The sequence below is a fragment of the Heptranchias perlo genome, chromosome 38 (assembly GCF_035084215.1).
Source record: "Heptranchias perlo isolate sHepPer1 chromosome 38, sHepPer1.hap1, whole genome shotgun sequence".
Classification (NCBI taxonomy): domain Eukaryota; kingdom Metazoa; phylum Chordata; class Chondrichthyes; order Hexanchiformes; family Hexanchidae; genus Heptranchias; species Heptranchias perlo.
In genome coordinates, this window is record NC_090362.1 from 6,096,056 (window position 1) to 6,122,419 (window position 26,364).

At 42.1% G+C, this 26,364-nt stretch overlaps 1 protein-coding gene across 4 annotated transcripts in view; it reads left to right on the plus strand.

Moving 5' to 3' along the window:
• Nucleotides 1–3,474: 3,474 nt before the first annotated feature.
• The window catches only part of LOC137304686 (fibrillin-1-like), a 462,162-nt gene continuing 439,272 nt past the window's right edge, over nucleotides 3,475–26,364 (plus strand). For all 4 annotated transcript variants that reach the window (XR_010958610.1, XM_067973343.1, XM_067973344.1 and 1 more), the window contains exons 1-4: nucleotides 3,475–4,087; nucleotides 7,701–7,783; nucleotides 7,998–8,096; nucleotides 13,092–13,187. Coding sequence is in view for 3 of the 4 variants with exons in the window: in XM_067973343.1 (XP_067829444.1) it covers nucleotides 3,906–4,087; nucleotides 7,701–7,783; nucleotides 7,998–8,096; nucleotides 13,092–13,187 (460 nt within the window). In the remaining variant the exon portion in view is untranslated. The remainder of the gene's footprint in view (nucleotides 4,088–7,700; nucleotides 7,784–7,997; nucleotides 8,097–13,091; nucleotides 13,188–26,364) is intronic.

The following is a 26,364-nucleotide window of genomic DNA, read 5'->3' on the forward strand; positions in this document are numbered from 1 at the left end:
CTTCTGCTTCATGTATTTATTCAATATCCACACAAGACGCAATGGTTTCTGCCTCAATCATTCCCTGTGGCAAAACATTCCATACTCTAACAAACCTCTGTGTAAAGAAATTTCTCCTAACTTCTCACTCTCTTGGTGGCAATTTTAAACATGACTTGCCATTATTAAATCTATACTAACTATCCTTGATTAACCCATGTATTTCTAAATACTCACTAACTCTATCTATAATTATGGATTCTTAAGAGTTTGCCCAAAACTGATGTTAGACTAACTGCTCTATAGTTATCCAGTTTATTCTTCTCCCCCTTCTTGATCAAAGGTGTTACATTAGCTACTTTCCAGGCCCACTTGCCCTTCCCTTACTCAACAACTCTTTTTTTGTTGTTGTTGTTTCCACTTTCTTCTATGGTTCATTTTTTCTCTAGGTTTTTTCCTCCTTTTAATGTGTACATTTTCCTGAAAGCGGGCTTCCAGGTCCGACCCACACCCCTAAGCATTGCCTCAACTATTTCTCTACATTGTACCTCCAGACGCCTTCTTACTACTGTGCCAGTTTCTCCTATCTCCACTGTATAATTAACATTTAACCCTTTTTTAGCCTCATCCAACAAATGTTCATACTTTTAACCCATATCCTATTTTAAAATGTTCAATTAATTTATTTTCACTTAAATACATAATGCACACAGCTCACATCCAATTCATTTTTTAAAAATGGCTATTTTAACATATTCCCCAGTTCCATTCCATAATTGATCATGCTGTAACCCTTCTATGATCATTTTTATATTTTGCTGTCATTTCTATTATGTTTAACTTGATTACATACCATAAACGACGATTTTTATATTTCATTGAGTCATTTTAATTTTTCATTTATTCATTCTGCATATCTTTCATTACTAATATCCCTTTATACCATCCTTCATTAGGACTAGGTTGCTGAGGGAAGTAAGGGTGGAAATTGCAGAGGTACTGGCCATAATCTTCCAAACATCCGTAGATACGGGGGTGGTGCCAGAGGACTGCAGAATTTCAAATGTTACACTCTTGTTCAAAAAAGGGTGTAAGGATAAACCCAGAAACTATAGGCCAGACAGTTTAACCTCGGTGGTGGGGAAACTTTTAGAAAAGATAATTCGGGACAGAATTAACAGTCACTTGGACGAGGGTGGATTAATTAGGGAAAGCCAGCACGGATTTGTTAAAGGCAAATCGTGTTTAACTAACCTGATAAGAGTTTTTTGATGAGGTAACAGAGAGGGTAGATGAGGGCAATACAGTTGATGTGGTGTATCTGGACTTTCAAAAGGTGTTTGATGAAGTGCTGCATGGAAGGCTTGTCATCAAGATTGCGGCCCATGGAATAAAGGGGGCAGTAGCAACGTGGATGCAGAATTGGCTAAGTGATAGTAAACAGAGAGTAATGGTGAACGGTTGTTTTTCGGACTGGAGGGAGGTATACAGTGGTGTTCCCCAGGGGTACGTGTTGGGACCACTGCTTTTCTTGATATATATTAATGATATGTAATCAAGTTAAACAAAATATGCAGATGACACAAAACTTGTAAGGGTAGTAAGCAGTGAGGAGGATAGTGACAGACTTCAATGAGGATATAGACATGCTGGTGGCATGGGCAGACACGTAGCAGATGAAATTTAACACAGAAAAATGCGAAGTGATACATTTTGGTCGGAAGAATGAGGCGAGGCAATATAAACTAGAGGGCACAACTCTAAAAGGGGTACAGGAACAGAGAGATCTGGGGGTATACGTGCACAAATCGTTGAAGGTGGCAGGGCAGGTTGAGAAAGCGGCTAAAAAAGCATAAAGGATCCTGGGCTTTATAAATAGAGGCATAGGGTACAAAAGTCAGGAAGTCACGATGAATCTTTATAAAACACTGGTTTGGCCACGACTGGATTATTGTGTCCAATTCTGGGCACTGCACTTAAGGAAAGATGTGAAGGCCTTAGAGAGGGTGCAGAAGAGATTTACTAGAATGATTCCAGGGATAAGGGACTTTAGTTACGTGAATAGACTGGAGAAGCTTGGGTTGTTCTCTTTGGAACAGAGAAGGTTGCGAGGAGATTTGATAGAGGTATTCAAAATCATGAAGGGTCTAGGCAGATTAGATAGAGAGAAACTGTTCCCATTGGCGGGAGGGTCAAGAACCAGAGGGCATAGATTTAAGGTGATTGGCAAAAGAACCAAAGATGACATGAGGAAAAACCTTTTTACACAGTGATTGGTTAGGATCTGGAAATGCACTGTCTGAGGGGGTGATGGAGGCAGATTCAATCGTGGCCTTCAAAAGGGGACTGGATAAGTACTTGAAAGGAAAAAATTTGCAGGGCTATGGGGAAAGGGCGGGGGAGTGAGACTAGCTGGATTGCTCTTGCATAGAGCCGGTGCAGACTCGATGGGCCGAATGGCCTCCTTCCATGCTGTAACCCTTAATGATTCATTAACGGTATGGTAGTGTTTTTGAAGTGGAGAGGCATCATGGCAGCATCCAGGTGAATAACACAATACCATCAGACAGGACAGAAGGCAGTAATAAAAAAGAAAAACTTGCATTTATATAGCACCTTTCATGACCTCAGGATGTCTCGAAGTGCTTTTGAAGTGTAGTCACTGTTGTAATGTAGGAAACGTGACAGCCGATTTGCACACAGCAAGGTCCCGCAAGCAGCAATGACATAAATGACCAGATAATCTGTTTGAGTGATATTGGTTTAGGGATAAATATTGGCCAGGACAGCAGGGAGGACTCCCCTGCTCTTCTTCGAAATAGTGCCATGGGATCTTTTACATTCACGAGAAGGCAGGCGGGGCTTCGGTTTAGTGTCTCATCCGAAATACGGCATATCCAACAGTGCAGCTCTCCCAATGTACGGTACTGGCATATCAGCCTAGATTTTGTGCTGAAGTCTCTGGACCCACGACCTTCTGCCTCGGAGGTGAGACTGAGGGTGACAGCTACTGAGCCATGGCTGACACCCATTAGCATGGACAGCTCCAGCAAGACATTTACTACAAGAGTGTGCCCTCCCATTAACCATGGGCGGTGCCAATGGTGACTGGTAAGAAATAGAAGGGCCAGTAGGACTAGATTGGTAGGTCTCAGGGGTCACCTGTTGTCCAGCCTTCCTGTAGTTTGTAGCACACACGCTGTACTGTACAGCACAGTGCTCTGCAGGGTTACACCGTCGTATATTGTAGAATCCTACAGCGAATTTGCCTCGCTTGGTGCTGTTACAGGACTGCGATGCACTTCCCCAACTTTCTCTTTTCGGCTCAGCTTCAAACCCTACCTCCTTCCACTGACAGACGGGAGCACATCGACGCCTCCTCGCGTAGCGCCAGTTAGGGCTTGGGTTTACGCTCGCGAGAGCAGGGCGCGCGGAGTGAGCGGGAGGCGGCGCGCGGCAAAGGGGGAGAGAGGCGGTTGGAGGGAAGGTAGCGGGGCGCGAGCTATCTCAGAGCGGACTCTCGCGCAGCTCAAGTACATGTAGTCGAGACAACGGCTTCGCGAGCGCCTGCAGTGCACACGGCAGCCCGGGCATATATATATAATTTTTTTAATATTAAAAAAAAAGATTATTTTCCACTCATGGTTTTTTTTTCTCCCTTTCAGCTGCTTTTTCTTTTGGATCTCAACGGGAAATTCTGGAGTTTAGAATTGTTTTTTACTCAAACTTTTCCCTCAGTTTTTTGAACGGGCTTTGTAGAGATTTATAAAAAAAATCCCCCCTTTTTTTCAGTTTTATTTTTGCCTCTCGAAACTGTGGGGTTGCAGTAGCTGAAATCCAGTTTTTTGTTTTCCCCCCCCCTCTCTCCCCCTTGGAGCACCGGAGTGTTTGGCTGAGACGGGAGGGAGTCCAGCCTCGAGTACACTATGTGGATACGGTGGCTGCTGAAGCTTTCCGTGGGATTTACAACTTTTTTATCTATTGCGGTGCAGACAGGCGTAGGTGCGGCGGAGCAGGATCCCAATGCTGATAGATATAATAATAACAACCAGAAGACTGCAAATAGGTCAAGAAGACGAGGCGGATCAAGCCAGGATGCACTGAAAGGGTAAATGTTACCGTTACTGATTGGGGCTTATTTTATATGAAAATATATTTTCCCTACATCCTTATCTTCCATATTCTAGTCTGCACCCCCCCCCTCAAAAACACGTTAAAATCAATTATTTAGCTTCAGCGAATAACGAAATGGATCGAAACTCGAGGAGTGGATATTTTGCTTATTATTAGTCTGCGTTTTCTGCAGCAAAATGTGGGACGGACGTCAAGGCAGACTTTATAATTAAAACCACCATGCTTTTTTTTAAAAAAAAGAGACTTGGGGAGTATATTGCATTAATAAAAAGTTCTTTTTAGAAACGTATGTAGATGCTTTTCTGAAAGTGTCCGTTGCTAACGGACTTCTTTCGCCAAAGTAAGACGTTTTAACTGAATTTTAGTTCAGTTGCTGCATTTCCACATCAGCAAATTTGCTCCCCTGTTTTTTCTTAAAGCAACACATAGATTCCTGGATGTGAAGTTGAAGGGACGTGTAGGTACAGAAGGAGCCCCCCCCCCCCCGCCTGTACCTCTGATTCTATGCAGAGTATTAACCCGTTAGCAGATGTATTGAAATGTTCTGATAACATTGCATTTCTTTCCATCTGGAACTTATCTACAGTTTTAATGCAGAATCCGGTGCCCCAGTGTAAATTACTGAAGCTCAATTATTCTAAGCAATACGTTAAACTTTTTTTTTTGTTGTTGCAAATATTATTCTGCTGAACTTTTCTCGCGTTGCCTTTTCCCGGGTTTGGAAGGATCTGAACTGTGGGCACAGCTTTGGTGCATTTTTATTAATTGGCGAAGACGACTACAATCTTTTTAGTTGGGAGGGGGGGTTTGATGGACGAGAAAATTATCAAATGTTTTACAGCTTGTTGCAAATATTGGTGTTTATAGTCACATTGTTAAAATATACCGGCCTATAGAAATCATAAGGTTTAAAAGTGCCCTGCTCAGATGGGTTTGTTTTATCCTGAGTAGGTATTTTGGTAACAGTAACGATTCCTATGGATGTGACTGAATATACAAGCGATTAATTTATTTGTTGGATGTAGCGAGGTTTGTTTGCTTCCAAAGCCATGATGTGCATTCTGTTAGTGGGTGTAAAGAAACCAGGCTGCGCTTTTACCAAATAGTTTTGTCTTTAACACCTTGGACCAGGCATTAAAGTTAAAATGAGCGCAAGAGTGGAAAATAGCACAGCGTGGTAGAAGAGGACAGAGCTGGTGGGTCGCGGATTCATTTAATTGAGTTATGGTAACTTCAACCTGGGGAAAAGTCACCAAAATGTCACTTTAAAATCGGGACATCAATAGAAAACCTCTTAATGGAAGACATATTCAACAGTTGTTTATATCGTTTTTTTATACAATAGTTATTGTTTTACGCCCGTATTCTCTTTACTACTTTTAGTGAACTATTGGTTTTATGTAACCCGCTTAAGATCAAGTGAGATAAAATTTCTTTCAAGATCATAATTTTCCTTCTAAAAAAAAATTCAGTTCTAGCTATTCTCCCAGCGCCACAGTATTGAAGTTGCTCTTTGACTACAATTTTATTTACGCTTCAGATGGGTTTATAGGGCGGATTTTGTGCGTTGTAATTGGATTAGCTACTAAACCTTTTAATATAAATCTGAAACTCGCAGACTGACTAAATATAAATAAAGCTGCAAGTACAATATACAGCCCTTGATATCCAGAGGTCCCCATTGAGTGTGTTTTTATTTTAAAGGTGATGTAGGGCTATGAGAAAAGAGTGGGGGAGTGAAATTAATTGGATAGCTCTTTCAAAGAGCTGGCACAGGCAGGATGGGCCGAATGTCCGCCTTCTATGCTCTATGATATTACAATTCTATGTACTCCTTTATAAAGATAAGCTTGCATTTATATAGAGCCCCATCAGGTCGTGGGGATATCCCCAATGCACTTCGCATCCAATTAATTACTTTCGGAAGTAAAGTCGCTGTTACGTAGTCAGATGTAGCAGGCAATTTTCACATAGTAAGATTTCACAAACAGTAAATGAAAAGAATGACTGGAATAATGTTGATGAGGACACTAGGATAATCATACCCTGCTCTTCAAATACATCCACCTGATCCAACATCTGAACAAGCAGCATTGTCATCAGCCCTTGCAGCTGAAATTATATCTTCAAGTCCTGGAGTATGCCTTGAACGCCACCCTAAGAAGCGAGAATGCTACCAACTGATCCAAACTGGCTAAAGGAGGAATTTTCTGAATGTATGCTACCAGGAAGGAGCTGTGCCTGCGATTTCCCATATGCACAGTCCATGGGCGCAGCTGTCCACTAATAGTGCATATTTTGAAAATAGGCCCTTAAATGTTCAATACACTTGATTAACACGCATTTGTTACAGAATGATTTACTGTTTTCTCTAAAATAAAATTGGTATTTCACTACTTGAAATACAGATAGTACTGATATGAGTGATGAGTTTTAAATTCGCAGTTCATCCATGTTGTAAACTTTATAAAGCTCCTCTTTTAACAAAAAAAAGGCTAGGGAGATCGATTAATATCAAGTCCTACATAAGCCCAAATATTTTCTGAACACGGGAATCTTTCACATTTAGTTTATGTATTTAGGATAACTGTGTCATGCCACTGTCCTGATTGACCGTTGGTTTATGCCATATAGCCTTGCCTAAAACTTTGCAAACATAAAATATGGAAGTATCTATTTTGATGTTGAATAAGCACTGAACCTCCCACATATTTTAATACAAGAACCCAACTGATGAAGTTTGTATCATTATTAATTAATATTAATAAAAAGGCAAATTTTAAGATCTTTAATGTTATTGCTCTGAAATTCATTTCAGTAGTAGTTTGCCAGTCTGCATTAAGCTTTTTTGGGAAACTGTCTCTTTAGATTATACAGATTTTTTTTCTCTACAAGAGGCTTTTAACCCAATGTCACTGTCTACCATATTATTTAGGAGTCTGTTCAAAAACAGCAAAATTGCAATTGAGTTGGACCCTGTAGTTTGCTTTATGATCTGAATTTTAGAGTTATACAGCACGGATAGAGGCCCTTCGGCCCATCGTGTCCTTTTAGGGTGCTTTATATCAGTGCTGTTAATGACCAATGTTCAGTGCTCCTGCAGTTAATGGCACTTAAATGCATCGACCTCCACACAACCCACTTTTTCATGCCATCAGAATGACGACCTCCTTTTGTAGATTGCTAAGGACGTAGAGCTAGATACAAAGTGGAGATATATGATTTGAAATTGGGCTCTTTTAGTGGTGTATGAATCTAATAACAGCCCTTTGTCAGCTCTTTTAACTCATTTAAAATAAACAGGTAAATGTTTAGATTATAATAACTAAGGGTTCTCATGGAGGTATTAAGCATATGTATGTTACCATTCAGAGAGCCTAATTCTAAGGCATTGGTCTTCTATGCCTGCTTCCCAAAACCTGGATTAAATGTAAAAGTGCCTTTACCGGAGTTATTCTAAAAAAAATATAATGGCACACAATTCATGATTAGGGGATGTGTAGAAGTGTCAATGTAAACATCAGCTTAAAGATTTGGAGTATTTTTAACTGTGAATAAATATGTTTAACTGATTCACTTTTTTTTAGGCCAAATGTTTGTGGATCTCGTTTCCATTCATACTGCTGTCCGGGATGGAAAACATTACCTGGTGGAAACCAATGCATTGTCCGTAAGTGAGAGAAATGGGAAGTGGGGTGGCAAATAGTTGTAAAGTAATGCCAAAAATCAAGCAACTTGATGAAGGCTGGAGTATTAATGGAGAAGAAAATAATGGATGAAATGTTAGAGCTTTTCATTTCCATAGTGCATTTTGTAATTTATAAATCTATTGAGTCAGTTTTAAAAAAACATTTAGACTAAGCTGCACTTTTTTCCCACTTCAGCAATTTGCAGGAACTCATGTGGTGACGGATTTTGTTCACGACCAAACATATGCACATGCCCGAATGGTCAGATAGCACCCACCTGTGGCTCAAAATCAAGTGAGTTAACATACTATGAAATTGATTGTTTATGAAGTAATTAATTTTTTTCCTGTAAGGGATTAACTTTTTTTCTCTATTTTCGTAAGCTGTTTTCTTTTCTTTGGAGACGCAGGTGCAGACCTTTTCCAAAACCTTTTCTATACTGCCTTGAAACTGTAAGCTAATGGATGTGTGAGAATGACCTGGAGATTATTCTTTTGATCCTCCTTTCTGCCTTTATGGGGAAATGCTTGACCTTGAGTTGATGCTTTCCTCCTGGTGTTGTGGCTGAGATCAGCAACTCATCGTTGTGTGGTTATGTGTGACTCTTGCATGAATTCACATGCACCATTCTGTGAGGTTGTGCATTGGTATACCAGTGTGCTTTGTGACCATACTGCTTTCAAGTGCCTTAAATTAAACTCATCGTCTTGTTCATAGAGTACCTTGAGTAGTCTCAATCCAGTTCCTAGTAAGCATGGTGCCCGGGGCAGAAAGCTGCCTCTAATTCATCAGTAATTGGCAATTTCACTAAGGTCACAGGATGAAAAAGAAAAAGCATCATATAGGTGTACTAGGAGATCCTTCTCTTGAAGATGGGAACTGAGGCACATTGTGGGAAGATTTCCTCTGTGTGTTGTGTACCAAAATCTTTAAGCAGTTTGTGATTTAATTATACGCTATACAAAGAAGTACTGGAACAGAGTGGAGGGAACTTTATTCTGATGCAGTACCTAACCTGAGAGTGCTTGTTGTTGACACTTGGTGCCCAAGATTTGAAGTGCTTCATTTCCCAGCATTGAAGGTCAGCTAGAATATCAACAATATTAATGAGCAATATTGTTGATATACTAGCTGACCATCAGCGGACTTTCAATTACAAATGACAGTTACTATTAGATCTGCCAGTGCAGCTGAAATAAACTCCAGTTCTCCATTCATTTTTGAATCATCCCTCTACTGCACAGTTAGTGTAATTTTTCTTACCCAAGCAGCTAGATTTGTGCTGCCGTAACAGATTTGTATTGGAGAAAGTAGTGGATTTAGAAAAAAATACAAGGACACCTCGAATCGAAGTTAGAGGTAAAGTGTTTTATTTTCTTCTTTGATGTCCATGTTAATTTGGGAAGTACATTAGATTTTTAAAGAGCATGTCTTCTCAGCCATTTGAACAAACCTAAAACTCCCCATTCCTTTTGGCCATAATTCTGATAAATTGAACACTTCCAATCAAACATTAATTTATTAAGGATAATTTTTGAAGTTCCATTGCCAGTGTGCAGTCTCAATAGAATCAGGGCCATAATTTTATAACCCTATGTCTGACCTGTGCGTATGAATGATGAACTTCTCTGTTGGCAGTGGAGCTTCATGAAATTACCCTTTCAGGTGTAATTTGTATAACTGCTCAGGAACCACATTTTTCCTTCCAAAGTTGTGGTGATGGAGAGGTGGGTGAAATATTGATTTTTTGCTGTGTTTACTGATACACCAGTTGAGGCTGGGAAAAGACTGCCACCAAGCATCAGTTAGGGTGGGTGATGCTGTCACAAAAGCCATAGGCTCTGAAATGATGGTATATGATACCAGTATGCAAACAGTTTACATTTTTGTCTGTAATTCTCCTTGCTATTTTATTGTTTACCCATTTCAAAAAAAACAACTTGCATTTATATATCAACTTTAACATAGAAAACATCCTAAGGTGCGTTAATGGTGGGGGGTGGAGTGAAGGGGAAGGTGGTTGGGGCTGGGAGAGAAGAGAAAGAAAAAAAAAAGAAGAATAAAGACTCTGATGCAGAGTTTAAGATTGGAGGGGTGCTTAAAAACTTGGCAGTAATGATAGGTTTTGAGAAGTTTTGTAAAAGTGGAGAGTGAAGTTGGAGGTGTTTAGAGGGAATTCCAGAGAGTGGATTTGAAGTAGCTGAAAGTTCTGTCACCAATGGAGGAATAAAAGGAAGGAGATGCACAGGAGGCCAGAGTCAGAGGACTGGAGGGTATGGGAGAGGGAGCAAGGCTAGAGGAGGTTTCAGATGTAGGGTGGGGTGTGACAGTGGGAGTTGAAAACTAGGACAAGAACTTTTAATTCAGTGTTTTGGGGGATAGAGAACCAATGTCGATCAGTAAAGATGGAGGTGATGGGTTGGCATGGTTTTATGTGAGTTAGGATACAAGAGGATGAGTTTTATTGGAGTTCATGGAGGGTGGTAGATGGGAGACTGCCAAGCAGGATGTTGGAGAAATCAAGTCTAGAGGTTACAAATGGGCTAATGCTTCTGCTAAAACAGCAAGAGGAATTTCAGACAAATGTATGAAGCATTTGTATGCTCGTATCCTACAGTGTGATTTAGGGATACGATGTATATAAACTAGGATTTTTTTTTCCCCCAAATGTAATGGTGGATATATTAATTATTTTCATCTAAAGTCTAATTCAATTGGAAGGGGTTCTGATGACATAAACCAGAAGACTTTTTTGTCAAACATTTGTTATTTTATGTATTGTATTGTATTCAAATATTTAATGGAATAAATTATTAGAAAAGTATTGGTTTAATGGTCACAGTTTAATAAAACAGACAGTAGTAACATTAGGCCCGTGGAGCTAGTTAAAATTTTACAAACAAAAAGTGGGCAGAAGAGTTCCATGGTAGTGGTAAAATTTTGTAGGAGCAGCCCAGGAGACCTTTTGTGAGCTTATTTTGTCTGATCACTCTCCTGTGAAGCACCTTCGATTGTTTTCCTACTTTAAAAGCTCTATATAAATGCAAGTAGTTTTTTTAAAAGAAAGAAAAAATATTTGTAGATAGCTGTAAAATTCAATTAAAAACAGCCTCAAGGAGTTGACAATTACATGAGGTTAGCTATCTTATTAGCCATGTTGGTAAGATTGATAATATGGAAGGGTATAATCATATAAAGATTTTGGATCTGGAGGATAATCATGATCCGATGACCAGCAATGCAATATAAATCACTTTATTTACAAAAGCTCTAATTGGCTTCTATCTTGCAAAGCATATTTCATATTCAGATTTTACGTATATTATTGAAACATATGTTATAATATGGTGGACTACACACCTACACTGGAAAAGTTAACTTTTTAAATATGTTGTGAACAATGTAATAATTTTACAAGTACAGTTTTAGTGCAGAGTTAGAAAAATTATTCCTGCAATGAATTAGGGAATTTTAGATACTGCTAAACAGGAAATGGTGCGATATGCAAGTTTCTTTTTTCTGTATCTCCTATGGTTATGTTGGGAACATTCATGTTTACACAAACAGTACTTCTTTTGAACCCATGATGTGACTTTTTTGCTGCAGCATAACAGAGAAAAAATTCACTGATGAAGGAAAATGTGTTTTTGGCAGGAGAATGTCAGTTGGAATTTGGCGAAGCAGTTTAGATCTGCATTTACGCCAAGTGAGAGTCTCCACTGTCTGCTGTTTGTTTGTATTTCATAGTCTTGGGATGGATATACTTTAATATATTCAATCCATAATGAACCAGAAATTTTTTGTCAGTTAAATCATATTATTTAGATTATTTATTTCCCTATCATCTTGGGATGTGAAATTAATTTCTTACAAAATACAATTTTAATAGAAGGAAATCTCAAGACTAGACTTTTGCAAGTCGTTATCAGTAATGCAGATGTTCATGGCAGGCAATGAGGAAAGATACATGTTGCTTGTACTGCTAAGGTACTAGTTTCAAATCAGTGGCAAGAATTTATATTATGCTATAGGTGGCTCCTTAGTGAAGTTTCAGCTATGGCTTTGAGTTGTACCAAAAATACTTTATATATATATATAAAAAAATATTAAAAATCTATCTAGAATGAGCTTACAAATGGTAAGCCCACTTAATTTCTAATTAAGTGGGCATGGATTTAAAAGTGACTTTATGGTGCACGTTTACTGTTTCTGAAAATATTAATAAATCTAGGGGAAATCAGAAGATTACTGGAGATTCTTGTTACTATACTCCAAATTATGAATTCACTTCTCACTGTTTATTTTGATTTATTTTTGTCTCACCAGAGTTTCCTTCACGTTTATCTCTTCTCCCTTAGCTGCAAAATTTGCACTCCAGCTGAGAGGACAAGCAGGTAGCCAAGGGCATCTTCGCAACCTTTGCCAAAACCACTATGTGGCAGTTGGTAGAGAACGCTGAAGTATAATCCAAGGTGGAATGTTTGCCAGTTTTCACCTTGTCCTTTCAATTAAGCACTGGACCTCTATCCAGTTGTGGCATTGGCCTACTGGGGAAGTGTGAAAGCTGATGTCAACTGAGACTGACACTTATTGTAGAGTTAACTCTACTTTGTGTATATATTTGTAGTTAGTGATGTCCTGTGCCACAGCAATATTTTTTTTGATTGTTTAATGAATGTAAACCCTCAATAATGATGAAAATATCATTTTTTCCCTAATTAGCAATAAACCTTGAAAAAATATTCTTTAACCACCCTGCAACAACTCCTGCTATTCAACTAGAGATTATTTGGTTAATATTATTATGTTAATATTTTGTGTATAACTTCATTATTGTGATTGATTACCCTGATTTAAGAGTAATGGTAGATGTGACTACTACTGCAGTCTTCTCAAATTTTTATCTCATATTGACTGACTTACTAAACCCTAAAGCTACAACTGTTCCATATCCCTTTAAACAAGTCAGTACAGGAACATCTATGTTTACTTTTAGAGCCTATCTGGGAATCTGGCCTTTTAAATGCACATGTTTATAAACTTTATCAATAGAGTTTAATATGCTCCTTTTAAGCTAATTGGTTCAGGCCTATCTTTGTTCACAGTGAATCTGCGTAGAGTGGTTACTTATCTGTACGCTCAGTTTTTCCAGCCTAATCACTTTAGAAGCTTTCCAACTTTTTCTGTAATAGTGAATTTAAGTTTTTTAAAATCCACGAAGGTTTGATCTATAGAAAATAATCTGGTTATTACTGTACTAAATTGTACTTGCAACTGTTTATTTTGCAGTCCAACAGTGCAATATTAGATGCATGAATGGCGGCTCCTGTGCTGAGGATCATTGTATGTGTCAGAAGGGATATATTGGGACTCACTGTGGGCAGCGTAAGTCTTGTTACAGATTATTTTTATATATCCTTAAAATCAGATTTTTAAAATGATTTGTTGGCTAATATTTTCTTACTGATGTGGGCACATACAAAGTTTAATGCATTAACAATGCCCTATTTAAGCAGATAATAGGGGACATATTTCTGCAGACCAATTCTGACCCGTCTTCCCTCACCCACCGCCCCCCCACAAAAAAAACTTTAATCAAGGTGCTCCAGAAACACAAAAAAAACCTGATTATACTAAACTTGATAATTTAACATGCTTCATTGTATACATAATCAACTACTACTCGAATACTCATTATACTTATTTAACTGTTTAATTAAATGATCAAAGTCATTGCTGTTTTGACTTTTTTGTAATTATCTTAGCGCCGCCTACATTTTAGGTTATTTTCTTTTTTCCCATCTAATAAAATATGTAACATGCTCCTAGGTCTCTGCCATTGCCCCTATCTGCAAGGGGCAGCTGGGAGATACAGGAGAATGGACAGGGTGACCTGGCTGCTGACTATTCTTGCCCTTGTAAGTAAGCTTGACCTATGCTCAGTACTTCCCACAAGGACCTGAAATAGGAACTTGCTGCCTTAGGGGTTGACTTTGGCAAACATGCCAAACTTGTCCACCCCTTCATTGTGAAACATGTTGTTACACCAAACCTGCTGGGCTGCCAACTTTAAGCACTTCGCTTTTTTTTGTACTTAATCAGTTTTAACTATTGTTCTTTTGAATGAACCAGAATGATGCAGTTCATACACCGGATGCTCTAATTAGGGGCATGTTAATCTGTGAGAAAAGTTGCATAAGCCTTAATTTATATAGTTTTGGTATTTTCCTTTTGACATTAAGCAAATAAACTTTCAGCATAAACTGTTGTGCAATTTGTAATATGATAAGTACCTATGGAAAAAATAGTTACTTCAAATAAAAAAGTTTCCTATTTTCCCCTTAACAATTTGCTCTCCATGCCCCTCTCCTTGCTTGGGTGTGATTCCAAAGGCATGAGTCACACTCCAATATCTTGTCCTAGTGACTATTTTTAATGTGTGAGCCTTCGTGATGAGTGTTGGAAAGCTATTTTACCCAGGGGGTGTGGGGGAGAATCAGAGCTCAGCTTGATTCTGTACTTGCCTGATGTCTACATGCACAGTTCCAAGAGTGCTGAAGCCAGTTGTAGTGCCCTAACACAGTATAAACCAGGGATCAAACATGGGACTTTCTGGTCTACATGGCTCAGATACTCACTGAATAAATAATTGTTATTTTTAAATGTAGAATTTACTTTGAGTATCATCTTTCTCTTGTCGTAATCTGAGACGTTCACCAGTAACTAGGAGTTGTGCAAGAGTGCTCTTTGGGCGTCTCATCCTCCTTTTCTCTTTCTTCCATCCCAATGGGAAATCGCCATTGTACAGGGGACCACTGCAGAATGAATTATTAAATGTAAAACTGGAGTTCTGCTCACTGGATTTTCCTGTGCCATGAAACAACCTTTCCTGAGAGGACAAGCAAGTGACGTGCTGTCAGCCCTTTATTAGTTACAAGGGGTGCATATGAAGGGAGACAGTCTGTAGTGCCGTAGCTTCATCCTTCCCCTTCCTCTCGGCATGGAAAGATATTGTCTTAATTTATAATATTTCACTCTTTCTTTCCCCCCCATCTTCCTTTTCCACCTCCCCCTTCACAATTGCCTGAAAGGAATCAGAAAATCACCATTTGGGGAGCACAAATATAAGTCTAAGTACTGTCACTCAGCAATACAAGACATTGGTACATCCAGTGTTACGTCACTGTGTCCCATTTATAAATACGTAATTTTCTTTAAAAGAAAATCCTGCTTTTTGTAGACTGTTAATTTCTGCAATCTCCTTGCTGACCAATTTTTTGTCTGCCTGATCTGTTTATTTGCTCGTCTGTCTCCATAACTTCCTCTCTATCCCTTTCTGCTGTCCCTTTCCCTTTCATTTCAGAGCTCCTGATGACTTGCCCACTGCCTCTTCCTAAAATGAAATGGTAATCGATCAAAGAAACCCTTGATAGACCAATGAATAAGGAATCATTTTTCAAAGTGCCACACAGATATCTAGCACTTGCTGCTCTGTATATATTGTTCTCTGTCATTGAATTCACTCAATCAACAAGATAGGTATACAGGGTAATTTTCTGTGTCAGTCACTGGGACATTAAATAGGGAATTACTTGTGCAAGGTGAGCAATTTATCAATAACAAGCAGAAATGTTAAAGTTTCATCTGAACTGATCTGAGATAACCACTGTTCATAAAGTTTAGTGCACTAATTGTGCATAATTCAGTTTAACACCTTGACGTGCAGGAAATTAGCTTCTTGATCCCTCTGTGAAACAGACTAACCACCAATCCAAATGAGCTGATTGGAAGCTTGACAGCAATGGCTCAGAAGCTGGTTCCACAGGCATATTGGTCATGGGAGCAACAATATTCAGCTCACTTGTGCAATCCCATAATCCCTACATCACAAAACAAACCTGGTAGAGTATTACAAATGGATAAATGCTGTCTACTGATCAGGAAGAAACTTCATACTGTGGGAGGGGAAAAAATGAAGAAGCTGGCTTTCAACCAAAATGGATGACTTCCACAAAGTACACGGTAGGCACATGGACCACTTGTAGGACGAAAATAATAAATTGATTTGTAACACCATCTTTACCATTGTTGGCTCCATTACATGTAGTTGGAGCTAGGCATAGAACAACAGCAAGGTGACATAATGGTGTAACATTACAAGAAAGAATAGTTTTGCCTAGTGATGGAGCCTGTTATACCTCTGGTCTTTTTGTACCAGTGGATTGTGCAACAGTTTCAGGTTGTAGCTCAAATTCCACAACTATCAACCTTGCAGTTGGTCATTACATAGAATTACATAATATGTACAGTAAATATACATCCATTCAGCCCAACAGGTTTATGTTCCACACAAGTCTCCTCCATCCCTACTTCAGAAAAAGCTCAGCATATCCTTCTATTCCTTTCTCCTTCATGAGTTTATCTAACTTTCCGTAAAATGCATCTACGCTACTCACCTAAACTACTCCTTGTGGTAGCGAGTTCCACATTCTAACCACTCTCTGGGTAAAAAAAAGAGTTTCTCCTGAATTCCCTATTGGATTTATTAGTGACTATCTTATATTTATGGCCCCTAGTTCTGGTCTCCCCCGCAAGTGGAACCATCTTCTCTACATCTACCCTATCAAACCCTTTCATAATCTTAAAGACCTCTATCGGTTCACCCCTCGGTCTTTTTTCCATAAAAAAGAGCCCCAGCGTGTTCAATCTTTCCTGATAGGTATAACCCCTCGTTTCTGGTATCATCCTAGTAAATCTTTTTTGCACCTTCTCCACTGCCTCGATATCCTTTTTATAATATGGAGACCAGAACTGTTCGAATAACTAGGCCTGTAAATAGGGTTTTAAACTAAAAGTGGGGGAAGGGGTCAGATGAGGGGAAATTTAGAAAACTAATGAGAAAAGTAAAGACAATAGAACAGTGTAGTGATTTGGGAAAAGATGAACAGAGTGTGGCAGGAAGGGACAGAGAGTATACCAATAATAGTGCAACAACAAATACGGTCAAAGCAGGAAAAAATGGTAAAAAGTCAAAATGAAAGGCTCTTTATCTGAATGCACAGAGCATTCGTAACAAGATAGATGAATTAATTGCACAAATAGAGATAAATGGGTTTGACATAATAGCCATTACAGAGACATGGTTGCAAAATGACCAAGGTTGGGAACTAAATATTCCAGGGTACATGACATTTAGAAAAGATGGGCAGAATGGAAAAGGAGGAGGTGTAGTTCTAATAATAAAGGATCACATAAGGACGTGGTGATAAAGGATCTTGGCTCGGAAGATCAGGAAGTAGAATCAATATGGGTGGAAATTAGAAATATCAAGGGGCAGAAAACACTGGTGGAATTAGTTTATAGGCCCCGTAATAGTAGCAATACCGTTGGACAGAGTGTTAATCATGAAATAATGGGAGCGTGTAACAAAGGAAATAGGGACTTCAATCTGCATATAGACTGGGCAAATCAAATTGGCAAAGGTAGTTTGGAAGACAAGTTCATAGAATGTATTCGAGACTGTTTCCGAGAGCAATATGTCATGGAACCAACCAGGGAACAAGTTATTTTAGATCTGGTATTATGTAATGAGATAGGATTAATTAGTAATCTCACAGTAAAAGAACCTCTGGGGAAGAGTGATCATAATATGATGGAATTCCACATTGAGTTTGAAAGTAACTCACTTAAGTCAGAAACTAGAGTCTTAAACTCAAATAAAGCCATTTACATAGATATGAGGGGCAAGTTGTCAAAGGTAGATTGGGAAATTAAATTAAAGGTTTTGACAGTTGAATAGCAATGGCAAACATTTAAAGAAATATTTCAATATTCTCAACAAGTACATATTCCATTGAGAAATAAAAATTCCATGGGAAAAGTGATCCACTCGTGGCTAATTAAAGAAGTTAAGAGACTATTAGATTGAAAGAAGAGGCCTATAATGTTGCCAAGAAGAGAAATAAGCCTGGGGATTGGGAGAGTTTTAGAAACCAACAAAGGACGACCTAAAAATTGATAAAGGGAGAAAATAGAATATGAAAGTAAACTAGCAAGAAATATAAAAATGGATTGTCCGAGCTTCTACAAGTATTTAAAAAGGAAGGTGGTAGCAAAAATAAACGTTGGTCCCTTAGAGGCTGAGACTGGCGAAATTAGGAAATGGCAGATGCGTTAAACAGATATTTTGTATCTGTCTTCACAGCAGAAGACACAAAAAGCACTCCAAAAATAGTGGGGAACCAAGGGGTAAATGAGCATGAAGAACTTAATTAATATCACTAGATAAAAAGTACTGGACAAACTATTGGGACTAAAAGCCGATAAATCCCTTGGACCTGATGGCCTAGATCCTAGGGTTCTAAAAGAGATGGCTACAGAAAGGTTTGGTTAAAGGACAGAAAACAGAGAGTAGGGATAAACGGGTTATTCTCAGGTTGGCAGGCTGTAACTAGTGGGGTGCTGCATGTCTCGGTTCTTGGGCCTCAGCTATTTATAATCTATATTAATGACTTAGATGAAGGGACCGAGTGTAACGTATCCAAATTTGCTGCTGATGCAAAGCTAGATGGGAAATGAGGAGGACACATAGGGCTCAATTTTCAAAGTGAAAAACAGGTGGGTTGGGGGTGAGGGGGCATTGAAAATTGACACCATTTGAGACCGCTCCCAACTTGCATCCAACCCACCCATTTCCGGTTTTCACCAGGGCGGGCGACCACTCCGCTCCCAGGAGGCGGGTCAGGCCTTAAAACCTTTCAAAGAGGCTTCAGGCCTTCATTATTTTGGACGTCCCGATTTCAACCCCGGGGGGCCAGGATTCCCGGCCCTTCTGTTTTATGCCTCGTGAAAGGAGGCGGGAAGGCCTGAGACTAACAGTTGGTGCCTAGAAAGGCACAGCTTGTGGGCCCGGAGGAGCAGGACTACATGCATGCTAAACAGCGGAAGCAACATGCTATAGACAGAGCTAAGCGATTCCACAATCAACGGATCAGATCAAAGCTCTGCAGTCCTGCCACATCCAGTCGTGAATGGTGGTGGACAATTAAACAACTAACGGGAGGAGGAGGCTCTGTAAACATCCCCATCCTCAATGATGGCAGAGTCTAGCATGTGAGTGCAAAGACAAGGCTGAAGTGTTTGCAACCATCTTCAGCCAGAAGTGCTGAGTGGATGATCTATCTCGGCCTCCTCCCAATATCCCCACCATCACAGAAGCCAGTCTTCAGCCAATTCGATTCACTCCACATGATATCAAGAAATGGCTGAGTGCACTGGATACAGCAAAGGCTATGGGCCCCGACAACATCCTTGCTGTAGTGCTGAAGACCTGTGCTCCAGAACTAGCCGCGCCTCTAGCCAAGCTGTTCCAGTACAGCTACAACACTGGCATCTACCCGACAATGTGGAAAATTGCCCAGGTATGTCCTGTCCACAAAAAGCAGGACAAATCCAATCTGGCCAATTACCGCCCCATCAGTCTACTCTCAATCATCAGCAAAGTGATGGAAGGTGTCGTCGACAGTGCTATCAAGCGGCACTTGCTCACCGCTGCTCAGTTTAGGTTCCGCCAGGACCTCATTACTGCCTTGGTCCAAACATGGACAAAAGAACTGAATTCCAGAGGTGAGGTGAGCGTGACTGCCCTTGACATCAAGGCAGCATTTGACCGAGTGTGGTACCAAGGAGCCCTCATAAAATTGAAGTCAATGGGAATCAGGGGGAAAACTTTCTGGTGGCTGGAGTCATACCTAGCACAAAGGAAGATGGTAATGGTTGTTGGAGGCCAATCATCTCAGCCCCAGGGCATTGCTGCAGGAGTTCCTCAGGGCAGTGTCCTAGGCCCAACCATCTTCAGTTGCTTCATCAATGACCTTCCCTCCATCATAAGGTCAGAAATGGGGATGTTTGCTGATGATTGCACAGTGTTCAGTTCCATTTGCAACCCCTCAGATAATGAAGCAGTCTGTGCCCGCATGCAGGAAGACCTGGACAACATCCAGGCTTGGGCTGATAAGTGGCAAGTAACATTCGCGCCGGACAAGTGCCAGGCAATGACTATCTCCAACAAGAGTGTGTCTAACCACCTCCCCTTGACATTCAACGGCATTACCATCGCCGAATCCCCGATCATCAACATCCTGGGGGTCGCCATTGACCAGAAACTTAACTGGACCAGCCATATAAATACTGTGGCTACGAGAGCAGGTCAGAGGCTGGGTATTCTGCGGCGAGTGACCCACCTCCTGACTCCCCAAAGCCTTTCCATCATCTACAAGGCACAAGTCAGGAGTGTGATGGAATACTCTCCACTTGCCTGAATGAGTGCAGCTCCAATATCACTCAAGAAGCTCGACACCATCCAGGACGAAGCAGCCCGCTTGATTGGCATCCCATCCACCGCCCTAAACATTCACTCCCTTCACCACCAGTGCACTGTGGCTGCAGTGTGTACCATCCACAGGATGCACTGCAGCAACTCGCCAAGTCTTCTTTGACAGCACCTCCCAAACCCGCGACCTCTACCACCGAGAAGGACAAGAGCAGCAGGCACATGGGAACAACACCACCCTGCAAGTACCCCTCCAAGTCACACATCATCCCGACTTGGAAATATATCACCGTTCCTTCATCGTCGCTGTGTCAAAATCCTGGAACTCCCTTCCTAACAGCACTGCCAGAGAACCTTCACCAGGTGGACTGCAGTGGTTCAAGAAGGCGGCTCACCACCACCTTCTCGAGGGCAATTAGGGATGGGCAATAAATGCTGGCCTTGCTCGTGATGCCCACATCCCATGAATGAATAATAAAAAAAGTGCTTCTGTCAGGCCCAACAAGCCTATCTGCACCGACCCACACAACGATAGTGGACACCTGACCCCCGACCGCGGACTCCCTCCCCCTGATCCCAGACCCTGATCCCCCCCCCCCCCTTCCCCCTTTGGTCCTCCGGCCCCTGACTTCCGGTCCTCCCCCTCAATGATCACAGACCCCCGATCCCGACACCCCCCCCCCACCCCCCCGCCAATGACTGACCCCTGATCCCATGACTCACGATCCCCTTGCCCCTCCGTGCCGCCCTCCCATCCATACAAACAAAGACTTACCTGCATACTTACCTGAACATGTCCTCTCACTGGCTGGTCTCCCATCTGATTGAGACCAGCCTGTCAATCAGGCCGATCAGTCGGACGAGAAACCGACCAAAAAAAAAAGACCGTAAGGACGTCCGGGAAACCCGTCCTAATGGGTTCCCCGACCTCAATTTGACTCCCCCGCCCTCTTCCTGGCTTGGTTTTAAAATGGGATACAGAGTGGTCAAGAAAGTGGCAGATGGAGTACAATGTGGGGAAATTTGAGGTTACTCACTTTGGTAGGAAGAATAGAAAAACAAATATTTTTTAAATGGTGAGAAACTATTAAATGTTGGTGTTCAGAGAGACTTTGATGTCCTCGTACAAGAAGTACGTATGCAAAAAGTTAGTATGCAGGTACAGTAGGCATTTAAGAAAGCAAATTGCGTGTTGGCCTTTATTGCAAGTGGGTTGGAGTACAAGAGAAGGGAAGTCTTACTAAAGTTGTAGAGGGTTTTAGTGAGACCTCACCTGGAGTTCTGCGTACAGTTTTGGTCTCCTTATCTAAGGAAGGATGTACTTCCCTTGGAGGCGGTGCAACGAAGGTTCACTAGATTGATTCTTGGGATGAGAGGGTTGTGCTATGAAGACAGGTTGAGTAGAATGGACCTATGCTCTCTGGAGTTTAGAAGAATGAGAGATGGTCTCATTGAAACATAGAAGATTCTGGGGGGCTTGACAGGGTAATTGCCGAGAGATTGTTTCCCCTGGCTAGAGAGTCTAGAACTAGGAGGCATAGTCGCAGGATAGGGGGTCGGCCATTCAAGGCTGAGATGAGGAATTTTTTCACGCAGAGGATTGTGAATCTTTGGCATTCTCTACCCTAGAAGCCTGTGGATGCTAAGTCATTTAATATATTCAAGGCTGAGATGGATAGATTTTTGGACTCTAGGGGAATCAAGTGATATGGGGATCAGGCGGGAAAGTGGAGTTGAGGTCGAAGATCAGCCATGATCCGATTGAATGGCGGAGCAGGTTCGAGGGGCTGTGAGGCTTACTCCTGCTTCTATTTTTTATGTTGTTATGTTCACAGTATTCCAAGTGTGGTCTAACCAAGGTTCTATACAACTTTAACATAACTTCTCTGCTTCTCAGTTCTATCCCTCTAGAAATGAACCTCAGTGCTTGGTTTGCTTTTATTGGCTTATTATCCTGCGTCGCTACTTTTAATGATTTGTGTATCTGTAACCCCAGATCCCACTGCTCCTCTACCCCATTTAGACTCTTATTATCCAAACAGAATGTGGCCCCCTTATTCTTCTACCAAAACGTAATACCTCGCACTTATCGATAATGAAATTCATTTTCCAATTATACGCCCACTGTGCAAGCATATTAACATCTTCCTGTATTTTGTTGCAGTCCTCATCAGTATTAACTATACCCCCTAATTTGGTGTGGTCCACAAATGTTGAAATTGTACTTCCGATTCCCGAGTCCAAATTATGTAAATGGTTAACAACAATTGTCCCAGCACCAATCCTTGTGGAACACCACTTCCCACCTTTTGCCAGTCTGAGTAACTACCTTTAACCCTTACTCTCTGTTTGTTTTCTGTTTTGTAGCCAGCTTGCGATCCATTCTGCTACTTGTCCCCTGACTCCATACGCTCTGTTCCTAGCCATACGGTACCTTGTCGAAGGCCCTTTGAAAATCCAAATATATTATTTATGTTGATAAAGTACACATAATAAACTTGTAAGCAAAATCACAGGCCATAGGATTAAAGGGACAGTGGCAGCATGGATACAAAATTGGCTAAGGGATAGAAAGCAGAGAGTAGGGGTGAATGTTTGTTTGTTTTTCAGACTGGAGGGAAGTATACAGTAGTGTTCCCCAGGGGTCAGTATTAGGTCCACTGCTGTTTTTGACATGTATTAATGACCTGGACTTGGTTATAGAGGGTATATTTTCAATATTTTCAGATGACATGAAACTCAGAAATGTAGTAAACAATGTGGAGGATAGTAATAGACTTCAGGAGGACATAGACAGATTGGTGAAATGGGCAGACACATGGCAGGTGAAATTTGAAACAGAAGTGTAAAGTGATACATTTTGGTAGGAAGAATGAGGAGAGGCAATATAAACTAAATGGTACGATTTTAAAAGGGCTGCAGGAACAGAGGGATCTGGGAGTGCACATAGACAAATCTTTGAAGGTGACGGGACAAGTTGAGAAGGCTGTTTTTTTTTTAAAAAAGCATATGGGATCCTGGGCTTTATTAATAAAGATATGAGAGTACAAAACCTTTATAAAATACTGGTTAGGCCTCAGCTGGAATATTGTGTTCATTTCTTGGCACCACACTTTAGGAAGGATGCCAAGGCCTTAGAGAGGGTGCAGAAGAGATTTATTAGAATGGTACCAGGAATGAGGGACTTCAGTTATGTGGTGAGATAGGAGAAGCTGGGCATAACTTTGGCAAATGGCATAAACCAGTGCTTCTGCGGCTCTTCCTGGGAAAACTAACCTGGGAGGACGTCTTGTCAAGTAATACAAATGCAATTTTTAGGGTACAGTAGTGTAGCAGTTCTGTTACTGGACTAATAATCCAGAAAACGTGAGTTCAAATCCCAATATGGCAGTTTGAGAATTTGAACTCAGTTTTAAAAAAAACCTGGAAATAAAAATCTGGTGTCAGCAAAAGTGACAATGAAGCTGTCAGATTGTCGTAAAAACCCAACCAGTTCACTAATGTTCTTTAGGGAAGGAAACATGCTGTTGTTACCTGATCTGGCCTTTATGTGACTCTAGTCTCACGCCCAATGTGGTTGACAGATTTAAGATAATTGGCAAAAGAACCAAGGGAGAGATGAACAGATTTTTTCCTAGCATAACCTGGTCTTACATTCTGTGCCTCGACTAATAAAGGAAAGTATCCCGTAAGCCTTTTTAACCACCTTAATTATTGTAGTCTTTCCATCTACCCTTCATCCACTCTTGGAATTGAATGAGATTGTAACTTTTCTGGAATAGGTTACCAGTCGCGTCTTTGAGTGCAGGTGCATTTAGTACTTTAGTTAATAATTGGAATGAGCTAGTGGTTTTAAAAAAAACTTCTTGCACTAGTAAGAATCACAGCCATAGGCAGAGCAGTTTGTCACAAAGTAGGTCCTTGAGTCACCTGCAAGCATTTGACAATTTATTGCTTTCTTGGAGAGCCTCAACCTCCTTAGGCACTATTTCTCAATTAGTCTTTTATGTGACATTCTGACCCGTAGACTCTGTACTTTGGATATTATCTCCTCCTGAGACTCCTGCACTTGAACCTTTTGTTTACCCCAGTCAGCTAAAAGGATTATAGCAGCGAAGATAGGCTAAAAAAAGACATGGGGCTCGATTTTACCGTCTGGTTTCCTGTGGGTTTCCAGCGGGGGGGGGGCCCGAAAATCCCGATATCCAGTCACGTGACGGGAACCTGCCACGATCCCGCCCACTTCCGGGTTCCCCGATGACGTGCGGGGGTGCGTGCGTGGCCCCCGCTGGTGGGAATCCTGCAGGCAATTAAAGCCAGCGGGATGCCACTTGAGGTTATTTATTTCGCTTGTTCAGGTCATTAACTGACCTGATTAAGGGACTGTGTGTGATTTTGGGGAAACATGGGACTGTTTCACACACTGGGGGAAACAGTCCTAGTTGAACTGGACGTGTTGCAGCTGTCAGCCTGTGGCAGCTGCAAAGGTCCATTTGACAGGTGGTGGGGGGTGGGGGGAGACCCTCACCCATTGCAGGAGGCCGCTCTGTCACTTGGGACAAAGTGTGGCCTCCACCACCCCCCTCCGGACGGTCAAAGTCACCAACCTGCACACTCACCCCGGGGTCCGGAGACATGTGCCTACCTTGCGGACCCCCTCAGATGTATATATTGCGGATGGGGGCCGCCGTAGCTGCAGTCATGACCCCCTCGGAGGGCGAACAGCATCACCAGCCTCGCCATCCACGCCGTCCACCTCTGACACGTGGAGCTCCACAACAGAGTGCTGTGACACATCCACCTGTACAGCAGAAGGGAGGGCTACCGCAGAGAGAGACGCGTTGCAGAGGGCACTACCCTCGCCACAGGGTCCACAGACCGAGGCGCAGCTCCCCGGACCTCTCCAAGCAGCAGTGCACCCGGAGGCGCAGATTCACTCGACATGTAGTCGTGGAGATCTGCAGGCTCTTTCATGCCGAGCTGCTCCTGGCTGGCCCCAGCACCATCTGCTTACCTGTCGCTGCCAAAGTCACCACTGCCCTCCACAACTTCTCCGCATCCTTCCAGGGTGCAGCCGGGTACACCGCCGATGTCTCTCGGTGGTCTGCGCGGAAGAGCCCTGCAAATACACCTGCACCTACTCTGCAGTAACACGATGGGTGGCATCAGTGGTGGGTCCTCATAGTGATACCCAGGAGCGGGCATTATTGGACACAACAGACAGGATTCGCGGAGACATGGCAGTGGTGGTGCCAATATAATGTGTGATGTTTGTTGCTCTGAAATTCAATATAGGTAACACCCATGGCAAACCCTCAGACACCCTTGTGCATCCCCTTCATGCTCACGACACGTTTGCCGTACGCTGCCTACTGCACATATGCGATGCATGCCCTGTGGCTGCAGCACAGGTGGTGGCAGGTTGAGTGAGGCTGGCCGTGAGAGAGATGCACGAGACGGTGAGTATGGGATAGAGCCATGAGATTGTATGAGGATTGGGTTGCGTGTTAGTGGCGGGTGAGTACTGGCGAGGTGAGTAGGTGCAGGTAAGATGAGGATGGGGTTTGAGTGGGTATGAGGGGTGATGTGACAGAGTAGTGTTGGCGGTGCCGAAGGAGATGTGGGGTGGGGGCAGTGTTGTGGCAGACGGAGTGTAGGGGAAAGACTACGTGTTCTCACTGTGGCTGACCTACTGAGGTCATTGGAGCGCCTCCTGCACTGTATGCAGGTGGGCGATATGTTGGTGGTGCAGGTGACCCCCTCTGCCACCTCGAGCCAGGCCTTTTTGGTGGCAGAGGCAGGCCGCTTCCTCCCGCCCGCCGGGTGGAAGATCTCTGTCCTCCCCCTCCTCCTCACCCCATCTGATGATACCTGGGGTGAGGCATCATTAAACTGGGAGCAGCCTTCCCCCCGGGCTGCTCCATGCTGTAATTTGTTCCATTGGTTGCAGCATCTGTCAGTGGAGGACTGCCCCTTTAACTAGAGAGCCTCCAGCTGACAGATCGTACTGCGCATGCGCAGCCCGCCCGACGCGCAGACCAGCAGCGCGGACCCCGGAGGAGCAGGTAAGTGATTCCAATTAGTGCATTGCCTGCTACGATCGCGCGGGCAACCCACTAATTTCACCCGGCGCGGAGGCCACGCACCCGAAACCCAACCCGCCGGAAACCCGCAGGCCTGCTAAAATCAGGCCCATGTTACCTTCCTCGATCCGCAAGAATGATGTTATAA